The sequence below is a fragment of the Prionailurus viverrinus genome, chromosome D4, assembly GCF_022837055.1.
Source record: "Prionailurus viverrinus isolate Anna chromosome D4, UM_Priviv_1.0, whole genome shotgun sequence".
In the NCBI taxonomy this organism is placed as follows: domain Eukaryota; kingdom Metazoa; phylum Chordata; class Mammalia; order Carnivora; family Felidae; genus Prionailurus; species Prionailurus viverrinus.
Genome location: NC_062573.1, coordinates 88976078 through 88992116, shown reverse-complemented (window position 1 = coordinate 88992116; position 16039 = coordinate 88976078). Strand labels below are relative to the sequence as shown.

Here is a 16039-nt window from a genome sequence, read left to right as displayed (position 1 = left end):
GCCCCAGGCCTTTCTTATCTCTCACTCATACAGCATCCCGGAGCCTGGGGCTGGCGGTGACCCCAGGCTCCGGGTAGCAGCGGGTAGCAGATTCCCGGGCACCCCTCACCCCCTGCTCTGTCTCACTCCCTGGCTCGCTTCTCTTGCCGTGGGGAGATCTGCACATGCTGTTCCCTTTACCTGGAACACTGTTCCCCAGCTCACCACCTGACTGATTGCTTCTGGGTTCATCTCAGACACCACCTCCTCCAAGAAGCCTTCCCAGCCCCCACCATCCGTTGGACCCCTTCTGTGGGCACCAACAGCTCCCCGTGGATACCACCTGCAAAAGTTTGGTGTATTGTCTGTCTGACATCTGGGACCTTGACACCAAGAGCCCGAGTCTCTCCTGCCATTGTGTCCCCAGCACAGGGCCCGGCCACCTGGTGACCATGTGCTACAGGAATGAATGATGGAACAACCAAATGAAGGCCAAGAGTGCCCTAAGCCTGGGAAGATCCGACCCTGGGATGAGACTGTCCTCCTCAGGGCCAGAACCTCCTACTCACAGGGCTTACTCTCCCCCCAGAGCCCCCCACCATCCTTGGAGAGCCCCTTGGGCGTCCCACCCAGCCTAGACAAGCACATCCCCGATTCTCTGTGCTTCCCCAGAATTCCTAGCACCTGGCTTTCCCACCGTGGCCACAGCGAACCCCTCAAAGCCCAGTCCATCCCGGCTCAGCATGCCAAGGAGCGGTGCCCACAACTTCTAGCAATCCCCAGGACTCAGGGTCCGGGCCTGGAACTGAGACATCACGGCAGTCACAGCCAAGGCCATGCACCAGCCACAGGAGAATACAGACTCCCCATCTGTAAAAAGGCGATAATCAGGCATCTGTTTATCAAGCACTCAAGATGGGCCAGATTCTGTGCTAAGCTTTATATGTCTGATTTCACTTGGACGCTCACAGCAACCCTCATGGCGTGGTCAGCCCTGTTTTACAGAGGGGGAAACTGAGGGTCAATGACTCGACCAAAGCACCTAGGTGGCAAGTGACGGAGACGAGACGGGACCTCAGGTCTCAGGAATGACAACGCCCGAACTTGACCCAAACTGTCTCTGTGGCAGGCAGCCTCCAAGATGGTCCCAGTGACCCCTGCCTCCCGGTATCTGCACACTTGAGCAGCCCCTCCCACCCACCGCGCACAAGGGTTGGTCGGTGTGACCAACAGAATACAGCAGAAGTGACTCTATGTCACTTCCACGATTGTGGCTGGTTATAAAGACTTCAGGGCGCCTGGGCAACTCAGTCGGTTAAGCGTCGGACTCTTGACTTTGGCTCAGGTCACGATCTCACAGTTTCATGAGTCTGAGCTCCACATCGGGCTCTGCACCGACAGTGCGGAACCTGCTTGGGATTCTCTCTCTCTCTCCCTCTCTCTTTGCCCCTCCCCTGCTTGCAAGTTCTTTCAAAATAAATACACTCAAAAATAATTATAATAAATAAAACACTTAAAAATTTTTTTAAAGACTGCAGCTTCCTGGGGCGCCTGGGTGGCGCAGTCGGTTAAGCGTCCGACTTCAGCCAGGTCACGATCTCGCGGTCCGGGAGTTCGAGCCCCGCGTCGGGCTCTGGGCTGATGGCTCAGAGCCTGGAGCCTGTTTCCGATTCTGTGTCTCCCTCTCTCTCTGCCCCTCACCCGTTCATGCTCTGTCTCTCTCTGTCCCAAAAATAAATAAACGTTGAAAAAAAAATTAAAAAAAAAAAGACGCAGCTTCCTGGTTGGATTCCCTCCCTCCCTTTCTCTCTCTCTCCCTCTCTCTCTCTTTCTCTCTCTCTCTCCCCCCCCCCTCCAGCTACCTCACTCATGAGAATCCATGTCAGGAGAAGCCTTCTAGACAAGCCCACATGGAGAACAAACTGAGGCCTCCTGCCAACAGCCACATGAGTGAATTCAGACTGGGTTCTCCCGCCCCAGTCAAGCCTTCAGATGAAGCAGCCCCAGCTGAAGCATTAACGGCAAGCCCACGAGAGACCCTGAGCCACGGCCACCAGCCAAGCCACTCCCAAATCCTGACCCTCCAGAACGGCAAGATAATAAATGCTTACTGTTTAAGCCATGAAGTTTGGGGGCAATTTGTTACACAATGAGAGGCACTGCGTCCTCGGTCCCACGTGCTCCGGATCCACGTGATCCTAATTCCACACTGGCGTTCTACACAGTAGAGTTCCCTCCTCCCTGCTCAGAGGCGCGGCAAAGGGGGAGGGGCAGGTGGGGGCCAGCTGCAATACTCACATCCAACCTCCAGCCGGATTTCTGCAGAGGCATCGCCCATCTCATTGACAGCTCGGCAGGTGTAGACGCCAGCATCCCTCTCCCGAGTTGCCGGGATCCGCAGCGTCCCAGAGCTGGAGCCCTCGGGGCCCAGAATCATTTCAAGACCCCCTGGACCAAAGATGGGAGAGCATATCTAATGGGGACAGAGTCTCAGTTTTCTAAGACGAACAGAGTTCTGGCAGTGGATGTTGGTGACGGGCATACGACGACACGCGTGTAATTAAAACCACCGAACCGCACCCCTAGCAAGGGTTAAGATGTCAAGTTTGTTATTTGTACGTTACAACCATTAAAGGCAAATTTTTTAAGTTGACAAAAGCCTCCAGCCCTGCGGGGAGGGGCTTCCCTGAGCTCCTCTGTTGACCTCTGTAGAGGCCCAGCCTGTCCCCCTGCATTCAATGGGCGGAGCACCAACAAACTCCTTGCCTGGGTCTCCCCGCTGGGTCCCCATCCTCCACCCCAGGTCTAGACCGACTGAGGTCTGGATCAGCTCTGGGGGCACCCACGGTCGCCCTGGGATGAGCACACCCCACCCACAGCTGCCTCTCTGTGGTCTTATCCCGGGTAGGCCTCCTGAAACCCAGCCCGAGGCCTCCCTCGTTTCTCCTGACTGTTGTCTGCACCCAGGCTCCTGACGGCTCCCCTGATTCTGCCCTACTTTCTAACTTCTATTTTCATTTTTTATTTTCACTGCGGTAAAATGCACATAAAACAAACAACTGCACCATCTCCAGCGTTCAGAGTATCCGATTCAGTGGCGTTAAGTACGTTCACATTATTGTGTATCTGTCTCCAGAACTTTCTCGAACTTTCTCGTCGTCCCAAACAGAAACTCCGCCCTCAGTAAACAGTGACTCCCCATCCCCCCACCCCATTTTTCATTTCTTCAAATGAAAAAGAGTTTTACTTGTGGCAAAAAAAAAAAAAAAAAAAAACACAACAAAATTGGGGGCGCCTGGGTGGCTCAGTCAGTTAAGCGTCCGACTCTTGATTTCGGATCAGGTCATGATCTCACGGTTCATGAGTTCGAGCCCCGCGTCGGGCTCTGTGCTGACAGTGCAGAGCCTGCTTGGGATGCTCTCTCTCTCCTTCTCTCTCTGCCCCTCCCCCACACTCCTGCTCTCTCTTTCGTAACAATAAACTTAAAAACATTTTTTAAGGAACAACAAAATTTACCACCTTCACCATTTCCAAGAGCGCAGTTCTACGGTGTTAACTATATTTACGTTGTCATACAACTGGAATTCCACTTCTTCTTAAGGCTGAATAATATTCCATCAAGAGATGCCCTTCTAAAAAGGGCTGGCCGGGCTCTCGGCCAGAACACGAGATGCGAGCACTGAATGAGGAGTCCCGACACCCCTGGCACCCACCAGGGGTGGCCTTGGACAAGTTCAAGTTCAAAGCTACTTCTGCCTGCCAGGACTCTGAGCTAATACCTCAGGTGCGTCCAGGTAGAAGAGGGCAATATGACTGAGAGGCTGACCCTTGAGAAGGAGCTAGTGTTCTGCTCCCGGCAAGACTGAGGCAGCAGCCCCGGGCCGGCGGCCCCTGCTGAAGGCTCGAGAACACCCCTGTTGGCCACACTCTAGCCCAGCGTCCGGCACCAGGAAGACCCTCCGTGCCCATTAACTCAAAAGAGCCTCAGAAAACCCTGGTCCTACGGCTCCCCATTTCTCGGGTAACTGCATCACTGTCACCATCTAAGGACACCGAGCCCAGCCCGGGTGCCAGGCTGACCCTAAACACTATACACTGAATCCTTGCACAACCAACCTGTCTGATTTCCCCCCATTTTCCAGATAAGGAAGCAGGCTCTGAGATGCCAAGTCACCTGCCCCTTTTTCACCCAGGGAGCCAGAATTCAAACCTGAGTCCACTCTCGTGTTTTGTTTTGTTTTTTTATGTTTTATTTTTGAGAGAGAGAGAGAGAGCAAGCCGGGGGAGGGACAGAGAGAAAGAGAGAGAGAGGGAGACCCAGAATCCGAAGCAGGCTCCGGGCTCCGAGCTGTCAGCACAGAGCCCGACGCGGGGCTCGAACCCATGAACCGCGAGGTCATGACCTGAGCCGAAGCAGGACGCTGAATCGACTGAGCCACCCAGGCGCCCCAATGAATCTACTCTAAATCCTGTTGCTGACCCCTGAGCCGTGCGGATGCTGGGCTGGGTCGGGGGGAGGGGGTGCCCCCCTGACTGTTCTGGAAAGCTGATCCTCCGGGGCCCCCGCGGGACAGTTCCACAGACCCCTCTCGTACCTCGATACCAGACGACCCGGGGTGGGGGCACCCCAGACACCTCACACACCAGCACGGCCTCCTCCCCGACAGCAGCCAGCACCACGGCATTTACGGCAGAGACTGAGGGCGGATCTGTGTGGGAGCAGATGGGGAACTTGGGACCAACCCACAGACCCCCTAGGGCGACAGGGCGGCTTTTCACAGTTTGGGGGTGGGTGCAGCAAGGAGAGAGAAGGACCTGGCCTCCCTGCCTCCTCCCCATCCCCCACCATCCGTCACCCCAGAAAGGTTTCTGACCCAGGATCTCAAATCAAAGCCAGTCCCACCTGGAGCCACCCCACCCCTCAACACGCATCGTTTCTTATTGAACTTGCCATCAAAGTGGAAACCCTACAAGGTCCTGAAATGCCCTAGGTGGGCTTCCCAGCCCTCCCTAAAGTCCCCCTCAATTCACTCCACACCAGCCTTCCCGCAGCCCCTTGAGCACCCCAGACTCATGCCGACCTCAGGGCCTTTGCCTCACCGGGTCCCCGGGCTGGGAACACTGCTCCTATCCCCTTCTCTGGTGAGCATCACCTCCTCACCGAGGCCTTGGCCGGTCCCGTGTGTAACAGCCATTTCCCCCTCGCCCCACCTGCCTCTCACCCTGCGCTGTGAGCCCCCGCGAGTACTGTTAGCTGCCCGCATGCTTCTTTTGTGCCTCCCCACCAGAATATAAGTTCCACCTGGGCAGGGAGCATGCGTTCACTGCTGTATCCCCAGCTCAGCGAGTATCTATGGACGGGAAGGAGGGAGGGAGAGAGGGGGAGAGGCCCAGGTACCTGTATAATAGAGGGTGACCGTCTCCTCGTCTGTGCCAACCTCATTAGCGGCCCGGCAGCTGTAATTCCCAGCATCCTCTGGGGCCACTCCCTGAATGATCAGGGTTCCCTGGGCATCCACACGGATTCTGGAGTCACGCCATAAAATCACATGTTCAACGGGAGGGGGCTGATTAGGCGGGGTCACACAAAGACTACCTGAATCATCCTCGATAACAAACGAATTGATCCCATCACTAGCGACCGCCATTTCCTAGTGACTGCTTGCTCTGTGCCTGGCGGTGCGCCCAGCACTTTACATAGATTGTCCTTTTTCATTCGTGAGGCTCAGAGAGGTAAAGCGACTCGCCCAAGGTCACACAGCCTGAATGGCAGAGGCAGGATTCGAGCACAGGTCTGGTGGATTCTGGAACTACGGCTCTTGACCCCCGGGCTCATACTGAGGCATCGTTATGTTTTCAAAGTGATCTCGCTGCCGAGTCTCAAATGATCCCAGGAAGAAGGCAGGGCAAATGCTACCCTCTCTTCCCAACCCCATTTAGAGGGAAGAAGATGGGGACCCAGAGAGGTCCCCTGGGACCTCTAGTCCCAGAGTCCCTCGTCCTGGGGCCCTTACCTGCTGTCCTCTTGCAGAGCATGACCCTCACGGCTCCAGGAGATGTGGGGTGTGGGGTACCCCGAAGCTGAGCAGCGAATTCTCACCTCCACACCCTGGGAGAAGTGCTGGGACCGGGTGTGGATGCTGACCTGGGGAGCCTCTGCAGTTCAAAGAGTGGACAGGTGGTCAAGAGTCTGTCTGGGCAGCCGTGCTGTCCCAGGTGCCTCCACTCCATCCCCGAAGTCACAGATGGGCCAGACGTAGGAAGCAAAGGCCCCCCAAGGGCCCAAATCCCAGGGAGTGGCTTTCCTGGGAGCTGGGGTTGACCAGATAGCCGCCCAGGCCACACGGGGAGGATTTTCCAAAGCTCTCCCTGGGGTTCTGGTCTGGGCTGAGCATCCTGGAGAGGTTTAGGGTGATAGGCAGATGCCAGGGCTGGGGGCAACGCCCATCTCCAGTGACCTTGAGGGGACGCCAAAGCCGGCCCAAGTACTGGCCCCAGGTTTAGGTTCTGTTCACGGTACAACGGGCTTGTCAGACTCAAACAGACCTCACCAGGCCAACTCAGCCAGAATAGGCAAGCAGGCCCCTCCCATGGCAGTGGCAGTCTCAACACACTCCAGGCAACCAGTCAGGAGTGGCTGGGACAAGAGAGGGCAGTTTTTCCAACACGCTCACTTTTACACTTGGCCAAACAGCATCCCAGAGGGAAGGATCTGGCTAAACCCTGGGTGGACCCGAGGCTACATCCGGGTCCTAAAACTCCAGGACGGGTGCTCTTTCCGCTGCCCACCGCCCCCCCCCCCCCCCCCCCGCCCCATCTGGCCAGGGCCACCCAGCCCCCGCCACGCGCTTCTGATCTCTGGACTTCCAGAAGTTTCCCATAACCCACCCCTCCCCCACATATGGCAATGGAGCTGACCCACGGCACGGGAGGTAAACAGGACACGACGAAGCTGGCTTGGTCTACAGCAGCAGAGATTTAGGTTAGCTACCAGGATGAACTTTCCACGGCGAGAACCGCTACACATAGGCTAGGAGGCTACACAATCTTTTTTCTCTGAAAACCCGGAAGACCCTAACGGGGCTGGCGCTGCCTGCTGGGGGTGGTGTCTGGGCAGAGGCGTGGATCGACGGGCTCTGGGGATAAGCACGAGGTAGTGAGGGGCGCCTGGGGGGCTCAGTCGGTTGAGCGTCCGACTCCGTCTCAGGTCATGATCTCACCGTTGGTGGGTTCGAGCCCCACACTGGGCTCTGTGCTGTCAGCCCGGAGCCTGCTTCGGAGCCTCTGTCTCCCTCCGCCCCTCTGCCCCGCCCTGCTCGCGCCCTCTCTCTCAAAAATAAATAAAAACTTTGTTTTAAATCATTTTTTAAAAAGCACCAGGTAGGGTGCTGAATCGGGAGGACACATCGCAGAGGCAGGAAGAGCCTCACCTCGCACCAGGAGCCACACGGACGCCCTTGTGACCCCGTTGGCGTTGCTGGCCATGCACTGGTACCGTCCGCCGTCACTGGGGATGATGCCGCTGACCTCCAGGGACAGGTCGGCCAGCTGGGCGACTCTGCCCGTCGAGGCCGACAGGACCCGCCAGTCCCGGATCCAAGTCAGGTTGTAGGGTGCCTCACTCAGGACCTGGCAGGACAGGATGGCTGTCTCCCCCGGGGACACGGTCACGTTGGGGGCAGGAACCAGCTGCGGTGGGGGGTCTGAACGGATAAAAACAGAGGAGACTCTGAGAGGCTGACGCAGACAAAGGACCATCTTGCCGGCCCCCGGGGGTGCCCTGACTCCAGAGCCCTGCACCGTATCCTTCAGGACGCGTGGGCCAGCAGAGGAGCCAAGTATCATGTGCTCGCCATCCTGGGGACGGCACCACCCCAGAGAGGGCCCGGCCCGCCCTCCGCTTCCCCCCCCCCCCCCCCCCCCCATCACACACCCGGCAAGGGCTGCGTGGGGCGTGCGTGCCTTCCACAGGACGGCCAAGTGCAACATGTAACAAGCTCTACACCCTGTGAGCCAGTAATCCCACCCTGGGGAACAGAGCCTTGGAAATAACTCTCAAGAGGCAAAGAGTGATGGGTACAGAGCTATTCTCTGTACAAATAGCAGGGGCATCGTAACAGCCAAAATATACAACCGAGGCCACTGCCCCAGAGGCAGGAAGAGCTAAGAGAACCACTCTCTTGATAGGAAAAGGGAACAGGGGAGAAGTGACAAGATCAGAGACTTGTCTAACCGGGGATGTGGGCCCAAGAACCTGCAGGAAAAAAAGCCGGGTCTACACAAGCTACACGTGCCAGTGACCTGATGTCACAAAGAGCCTGTGAAGGCCACAGTCCTGAAAAATGATATTGTAGAAACCAGCCAGAAAAAATACCTGGGGGCCAATGAGAAAATCCGACTATGGCCAAATTAAACACCATTAAGGTATTATTGTTCATTTTATTAGGTGTGATCGTAGAACCTTTATTATATGGGAAAATCTACTTTATTTTTTTTTTAATTTTTTTTTTCAACGTTTATTTATTTTTGGGACAGAGAGAGACAGAGCATGAACGGGGGAGGGGCAGAGAGAGAGGGAGACACAGAATCGGAAACTGGCTCCAGGCTCTGAGCCATCAGCCCAGAGCCTGACGCGGGGCTCGAACTCCCGGACCGCGAGATCGTGACCTGGCTGAAGTCGGACGCTTAACCGACTGCGCCACCCAGGCGCCCCAAGGGAAAATCTACTTTAAAAAAAAGAGTGATAAATACTGAAATGTCAGCATGCCTACAATTTAGTTTAAAATGGTCTAGCCAAGGGGCGCCTGGGTGGCTCTGTCGGCTAAGCATCCGACTCTTGATTTTGGCTCGGGTCACGATCTCATGGTTCACGCGTCAGGTTCCGTGCTGAGCGTGCAGCCTGCTTAAGAGTGTCTCTCTCTCTCTCTCTCTCTCTCTCTCTCTCTCGCTGTCTCCACCCTCCCCCACTCACACTCTCTCTCTCTCTCTCAAAATAAATACACGTTAAAAAAAAAAGAGTTCAGCCAAAGAGCAAGAAAGCAAATATGGCCAAATGTTACGGAGGTCGTCTCTAGCATGAAACTGCAGGTTATCCAGATAGAAGCACAGCAAGTCTGTGGGGTTAGAGGCTGCAGACTGGCTAATCTTTCCATGTTCCTTGGGCTTTTGAGGCAGTTTAGATCCCTAATTTAAAAACACAAAGCCAATGTCATTTTAAGATGGTCCGTGTCATCAGCAACCTTCCTGAGCCGGTTGGGGCCATCCTGGCAGGGACCTGGAGGCATTAAGGGAGGGGGACTTCCAGATGGGCAGTGGCCCCCGAAAGGGCCTGGGGGAGGAGGGCATGACCCTGGCTGCGTTTCTCAGCCTCCTTCCCGTCTAAGATCCACAGGCTGTTTCTGGGTGACCGCCCAAATGGGGTGCCAGGTGGCAGTGTGGGCAGCAGGGCCTGGGTGACGGCAGCTGGCTGGCACGCTCCCCCACAGATGGAGACACCCTGGGGAGAAACCCTAGAGGGAAAAATCCGGAGGGGGTGGGGAGGGGAGATGGGGATGGGCCAGAAAGGACAGACCTGTGACAAGAATCTGGGCCTTTGCTCGTCCGGTCCCAGCCCGGCTGACCGCCGTGCATTCATATGTCCCTTCCTCGGTCTTAGAAGCCCGTGGGATCTCCCAGCTGCTGTTTCCCGACACCCTGTGAACACAGAGCAGCTGGAGACACACAATAACACTGACCCCCGCCAGGGCCCCCCAGCCTTATCCCGCCCCGGAACCCTGCCCAGAGGGGACAAATCCTCTTGGAGACTTGGTAAGGAGGGGCAAGGCAGCCGAGGACATGCCAAGCCTACAACATGCTGGGTGACTCTGAGCGAGTCCCTTTCCCTCTCTGAGCTCTGGGCTTTCATCCACGACGGGGAGGGTCTCGGAGGGTCCTTCCCACCCTGACCCCACGGGCCCGGGCCCTGCGTGGGAATGTTCCGGAAGCTCAGCAAGCCCACAGCTCCTCCACAGGGTGATGATCCAGCGGTGGTGGGACATCTGGGGACCACCCTGGCCGTGCTGGGAGATGCCCAGGACACTATGACTGGATTCAAGGTCCTTCTCCTGCCACCCACATCCCTTGGACCCCTGGGGCTGGGGACACAGAGCAGACAGCACCCACTCACTGAAAGTGCCTCTCCTCGCCCAGCCTGGCTCCGTTCCGCCGCAGCTGTAGCCTGAAGGGGAGGGTGCTGTGTACAGAGCAGGAGACCAGCAGGGGCTGGTCCAGGTAACCATGGATCCTAGGGGGCATGCTGACCAGGGGGGCACCTGTAGGCAAGGTCCGGCGCTCAGGATTCCTCCCCACCCGCCCCACCACAGCCTGCCAACGCAGAGACCACAGGGATGAGCCAGGAGGCCAGGATTCAACCCACAGCCCCACCATTTGGGGGTCACCAAGAGCGGGGTCACCAAGAGCGGGGTCACCTTACCCCCGTAAGCTCAGTTCCCACCTCTGTCAAATGGGCTTAATCCTGACACCGACGTCACCACGCTCTCCGGGGAGCTGGTGAGAGGCGGTGCATGGAAAGCACTTGGCATGCCCACAAGGCACGGCAGGCCCCCTCAGGACGAGCCGGCATTGCTTCTACGGTTTCTAAGAAGACCAGCCAAGACGGACGGGTCTGTGCAACCACCTTCTCCACGGTCCTGGACGTAGATGTTGCACCACCCCCTGAGAAACCTGATAAAATGCTCCCCGGACCGGGCTCTCCAAGCTTCCAGACCTCTCATCCGCCTGGAGGGTCGGTTTTACCCGAGGATGTTGGAAGAAAGCCTTTTTTATTTAAAAATAAGCGAGGCTGAAGCATGGCTGTGAATGCAAAGTTCACACGCATTTTTGAGATAAGAGACTTCAATGAAATCCCAGTTTGTGATGAGCCCCGTGGGGCCCCTGAGAGACACTCCCCCCCCCACCACCCCCACCGCCTGACCCTGGTCCTGGGATAACACATTCTCTTTCCTTGGCCATTAGAATCACTCCAGTGGAAAAGTCTGAGAACGCCCCCCGCGGGGTCAGTCACAGCTGTCAGTGCCTCACTGGGTGATGGCGGGCGTGTGCTCAACTCTTGTCCTGCCCTCCCCCGCAACCCCACCAGAGATGCTCCTTGGGTGAGACAATGCACCAGACGTCCTCCGAGCCCAGAGCTGGGGGTGGGAGGGCAGCAGGTGACATCATGCTACAGGCTCCCTGCCACATCCCAGGGGAGAGGGATGTCAGACCATCTAGCCACGTCCTCAGCTGTGTGCAAAGCAGCCACCGCTCACCCCCACACACTGGAATCCTCGGCAAGGCCAGCCCAGGCTCTGTCTTCCATGAGCTGAATGGGCCCAGGGACCATGGCCCAGTCCTCACTACCTGCTCCAAACCCAGAGCCTCCTGCTCTAATCCCAACTCCCAGCCTCCCAATCCATCAAGTGGGGAAGGAAGCAAAACACCAAACCACCTCCCTTCTCCCTGCCCTGCCAACACACACAAACTCTCTCTCTCTCTCTCTCTCTCTATCTCTCTCTCTCTAATCTAGTGCTGAGATGAAGACCAAAATCCAGAGAGAAATCCAAACTCTTCGACTCATCTGCAAGAACAGGACGGAGACAAACAGGCTATTATTGCCCCTGCTGAAACTCCCTCCTGAAAATTCCTCCTTGGAGTTATAAAAGCCAAGGGAGGAGGGGCCCAGGGACCACAGCAGGGGAGTGGAGGTCAGGAGGCTGAGAGACGGGGTCCCCAACCTCTGTACCCTGCCCTAACCTACCCTACTCGGATCCTCAAAGTCCCCCACCTCACCCTAGTGCCCTCTCTGCATCCCTATTTGTAGTAGACAGAGGAGTCTGTCCCTTGTTAAGAGATCCCCAGCAAAGAAGATGTTGGATATCAGTGGCATCCACCTCTGTGAGCTCCCCGCCCAGGCCACTGCCACGGGAAAGCGGGGAGTGGGCAGGAGGAGGGAACAAAGCCCAGGAAGGAAGCTGATGGCCAGTGAACTCAGATACCCCATGCTAGGACCAGAGGCAGAGCTAGAAAGCCAAAGACTCAGCCCTGCCCTCTGGGAGCTTCTGAGCCGCATGCGAGACCTCAGGGACACAAGGAAACAAGCAAAAAGACATACATGTAGGAACCAACACAACGTGACCAAAGATAGGACCACAAAATGACCCGTGCCTACAAAGACATAACAGTAGCAGCAGCTACCACATTGGAGGGCCCAAGTCCACAATGCCCACATCATGGGCACAGCCTCAGAGCACCCAAGAGCTATCTTGTTATGTGTATTAACTTATGGAACCCTCAGGGCAACCCTGTGAGACGGGTAGCCTCAGCTTCTCCATCTATAAGATGGGGACACATCTCAGAAGCACTCAATGAGCTAATGTATGGCAGGTGCTTGGTTCAGGATTATCTCATGAGAAGTGCTCAAAATGGTGACTAGCTTAGTATTCCCATGATTAGGATTATGGAAGAGCAGACCCATACTCGCTGCCCTGCCCACTGCTGTGTCTACAACGCCTAGTACCAGGACTGACACAGAATGCATGTTGGATGGACATCTGGATGGATGCACGCATGCATGAGTGGATGGGTGGATGGATATTTGGAAGGATGGATGCATGGATGAGTGGGTGGATGGATGGATAGGCAGATGAATGGATGGATGTTTGGGTCAATGAAGGGTGGGTGGAGAGACGAATGCGTGAGTGGATGCACGGGTAGATGGGCAGATGGATGGCTTTGTACTAAATCCTCGACTGATTGCTACATCTGAACCATCCCAGTATTTAGCATAACGCATCGCAGAGTTTCCTGCTCACAGAAGTTTAATTTCCTAATATCACGCAATCAGGGAAGGCTTCCGGGAAGAAGTGAGTCTCCAAGTGAGCCGGGGCGCTGGGGGTGACGAGCGCTACTCACTCACCTGGGACCACCCCACTGTAGGAAACTCCAGAGACACGGAGAAGGGGATTCCCCTCGTGGTCTCTGCCCTTCACCTTGAGGTAGAAGCGCTCCTGGGGGGCGTGGAAGGGCGGTCCGCCCCAGAGCTGATGGGCGGAGCCATTGGAGAGGGGCTGCATGGGCAAAGTCAGGAGGGGCTGCCCTGAGCTGCGTGAGAGCTCCACGGAGTCCAGGTGGCCGGGTGCCTGCAGGCCCGTGGAGTTGATGACCAGGGAGATGGGCACCCCTGCAGAGGGAAGGGTGAGGAAGAAGATGCCGGCTCCATGATCCTCCCCAAGCAGGGGCCCTCAGACCATAGTCAGGGACCCAGCTTGCTTGGCCCTCCTCGCGGCCCCTCACCTCTTTGCTGTGCCAACTAATGCTGGGGGGTGGCTAAGCAGAGGGGGCCTGCTACTGTCCGTGGTCCTGAAACACCACTGTCCACCCACACCACAGCTTCCCACGGCTGCATCACCTCCACTCTGCAGACTCTGGCTCTCCTGGAGTAGAACTGGGAGGGGGCATTTCTCTCCACCACCACCACCACCCCCCCCCCCCCCCCCCGTTAACTCTGGCGTGGGCTGTCATCGGGCAGGCTCTGGGACCAGCCAAGGTGAGACACACGCTAGTTTGGGAACGCTGACTCCTGCCTATCCTCTCTCTCCCCCCGCGGTCCACTTTGCTTTGATTTTCTTTTCTGTCTTATCAGCCCCGGGCTTTTCACCCTGTTCCAGAAAAGACAGAGCTGGAGCTGGGCTTCTGAATTCCCTCAGTTGATTTGGGAACTTCGCTCGGGTCTTTCCCTTTTTCAGGCAGTGATTACTGTGTTTTGTCTCAGAGATCACAAACCAGGGAACAGAGGGTGTGGTTGGATAAAAATCTGAATGCCTTAACATTTTTGAAGAAGCGTGGAGAACAATCTGGAAAGGGCACATCAAAACCTGGAAGTCCGGATTCCTTGGAAAAATAACATGTGTCGGCGCTGGGCTCCATTCACATGTGGCAACAATCGGCCAACGGCAGGTAGCTGCTGTCCGCTGTACTTGGGCAGTTGCTGTCCAGCTATAGCCACGGCCTCCAGACTCCCGGATGCCCCAGCACTGAAGCCAAGTGCCAACCACTTCTCATTTGCAATTGCCCTGCTGTTTCTCTCTCCCTTTTTTTTTTTTTAAAAAACTGTCTTGGAAACCACATCTTTATCAAAAGCAGAAACCCAAGAAGGTCCCAAAAAGGTCCCAAGAAGGTCCCCTTCACTCTCTTCCACTGGGGACTGGTCCTGGCGACCCTTCAGTTTCAACCCCCACTCGCGCGCTGCATTTAGGAGTTCTTTTCTCTCCTGGCTCTAGAACGGGAAGCAAGCTTCCCTGCCTCCCCCCTTCCTGACGCTGGGAAAAACAAACGTGAAATGAGCAAGCAGCCCCCTTTCACTTTGGAGATGGTCCTCGCACAGAACCAATAAGGGCTGACAACGATGACAAAAGTTAGAGCAAACACACGCTCAAAAGCTCTAAGGATCTTGTATGCACCGTGTTGGTCATTAGTCAGTGGTCCGAGTTGACCTGACCTGGTCTAGATCCCTCCCCTTCTCTCTTCTGAGCTGGTCCCAGCAAAGTCCTCTGATGGCCCCACGGTGAGGGACCATACTTCCCAAACTATACACTGGGACCCCTGATCTGGCCACCAGATGGTACTTTCTGGCATGGAGCTCTGACAACCTGAGCCAAGAGCCCCTGCCTGCTCTGGAGCCCTCCTCCTCCAGATGGAACCACGATGGGACACACAGGCAACCCCAGATCCCAGGGGGTGGCTTCTCATCAGAAAACCGACCCTGTGCCTCCAACTCCAACATCCCCCTGGGCTCTCAACCCCCATCAGCCTCCGGAACATCGGAATGTCCATCAGGACATGCATTCCTCTGGAGTAAGATACCGTTCTCCTCTTCAAGTAAGCTAACAACTGACTAGCACCTGTTAATTTGTCGGACTAGCCTGCTGTTCCATGGAAAACCGAAGAAGCTCTAGATGGACAAGTTTGGACAAAGAAAAAAGAGAAAGTGTGAACTGAGTAGTAAGGGGGACAGCCAAGGGTCCTGGGGGCCTTTGCGGGCAGGGAGTGTGTTCTAAAGGTAAATGGTCATGGCGTCACCTGGGTGGGGACCAGTGGAGAGGGTGCTGGCCCTGGGCTCGGTTCACTGTGGTCTGAGAGAATGGCTCAAGCCAGCCTCTTCCGGGTACACTGCAGTCACACACTCATAGCCTGCCCCCCAAGGCTCCCCGATTCCCAAAGCAAGCCCCGCCTCTTCAGAAGGCAGATCTGCATCATCCCCAGGGTCCGGAGCACCATACCTTGTAGGGGCCACTCAATGGTGTGGTTGAGGTCCAGAGAGGGCTGGGTGGAGAAGCCGGCTCGGAAGTCGATGTTGCTGACGCCTGTGATCCTCACCGAATGGCGACCGCTGCTATAGACCTAGCACAGGCCCCGGCCCATGTCACCAGGGCATCTGCCTCCGGTGCCCCAGCACCGGGACAGACACGTGGGCAACTTACCTACTCCCTGGGGGCCCAGCAAGACGCTCCCCAAATGAAGCAAAAGAAGCCTCAGCTACGGTAGTGTCCTGAGTGGGACCCCTGAGGCTGTTCTGCCCTTCTGGCCTCCCCCCCACCCAACACCTGCAGCTCTGTCTGTCCCCCTATAGGTCTAAGCCCTGCCTTGCCTTCCCCACTGGCATTGGAGCTCTTGGCTCAAAGCCGCTCAGAGTTTGAAGGGCAGGAGTCAATGCTGCCCCCTCCCCTGCAGCACCCACACCCAGCCCAGGGCCTGGAGCCTAGCAGGTGCTTCACAAACGTTTGTCCAATCAGCAGGAGCTCACATCCCTCCAAGGCAGCAGCCTCCCCCATCCCAGGACACTCTGCCGGGAGCCCAGCCTACCCCAAGTCCCTGGCCTCCAGCACCTTGCAGATTAGAGTGGGCCCTGCTCCCCCTGCCAGCCCTTGTCCCTCTGAGCCATCCTTCCCCCCAAGGTCACCCTTGCTTCTGTTGTTCATTCTTCATAGGATAGGTTTCTGAACCTCAAGCCGGCTCAGCCACCCAC

The 16039-nt window shown here is 56.5% G+C and overlaps 1 protein-coding gene across 1 annotated transcript in view; it reads right to left on the bottom strand.

The window, feature by feature from the left end:
- Positions 1-16039, bottom strand: part of HMCN2 (hemicentin 2) — a 145571-nt gene that overhangs the window by 96567 nt on the left and 32965 nt on the right. Inside the window, 9 exon segments of the mRNA XM_047830705.1 lie at positions 2278-2427; positions 4575-4688; positions 5378-5505; positions 5994-6135; positions 7410-7682; positions 9551-9672; positions 10145-10289; positions 12932-13195; positions 15294-15414. Of these exon segments, the coding sequence (XP_047686661.1) occupies positions 2278-2427; positions 4575-4688; positions 5378-5505; positions 5994-6135; positions 7410-7682; positions 9551-9672; positions 10145-10289; positions 12932-13195; positions 15294-15414 (1459 nt within the window).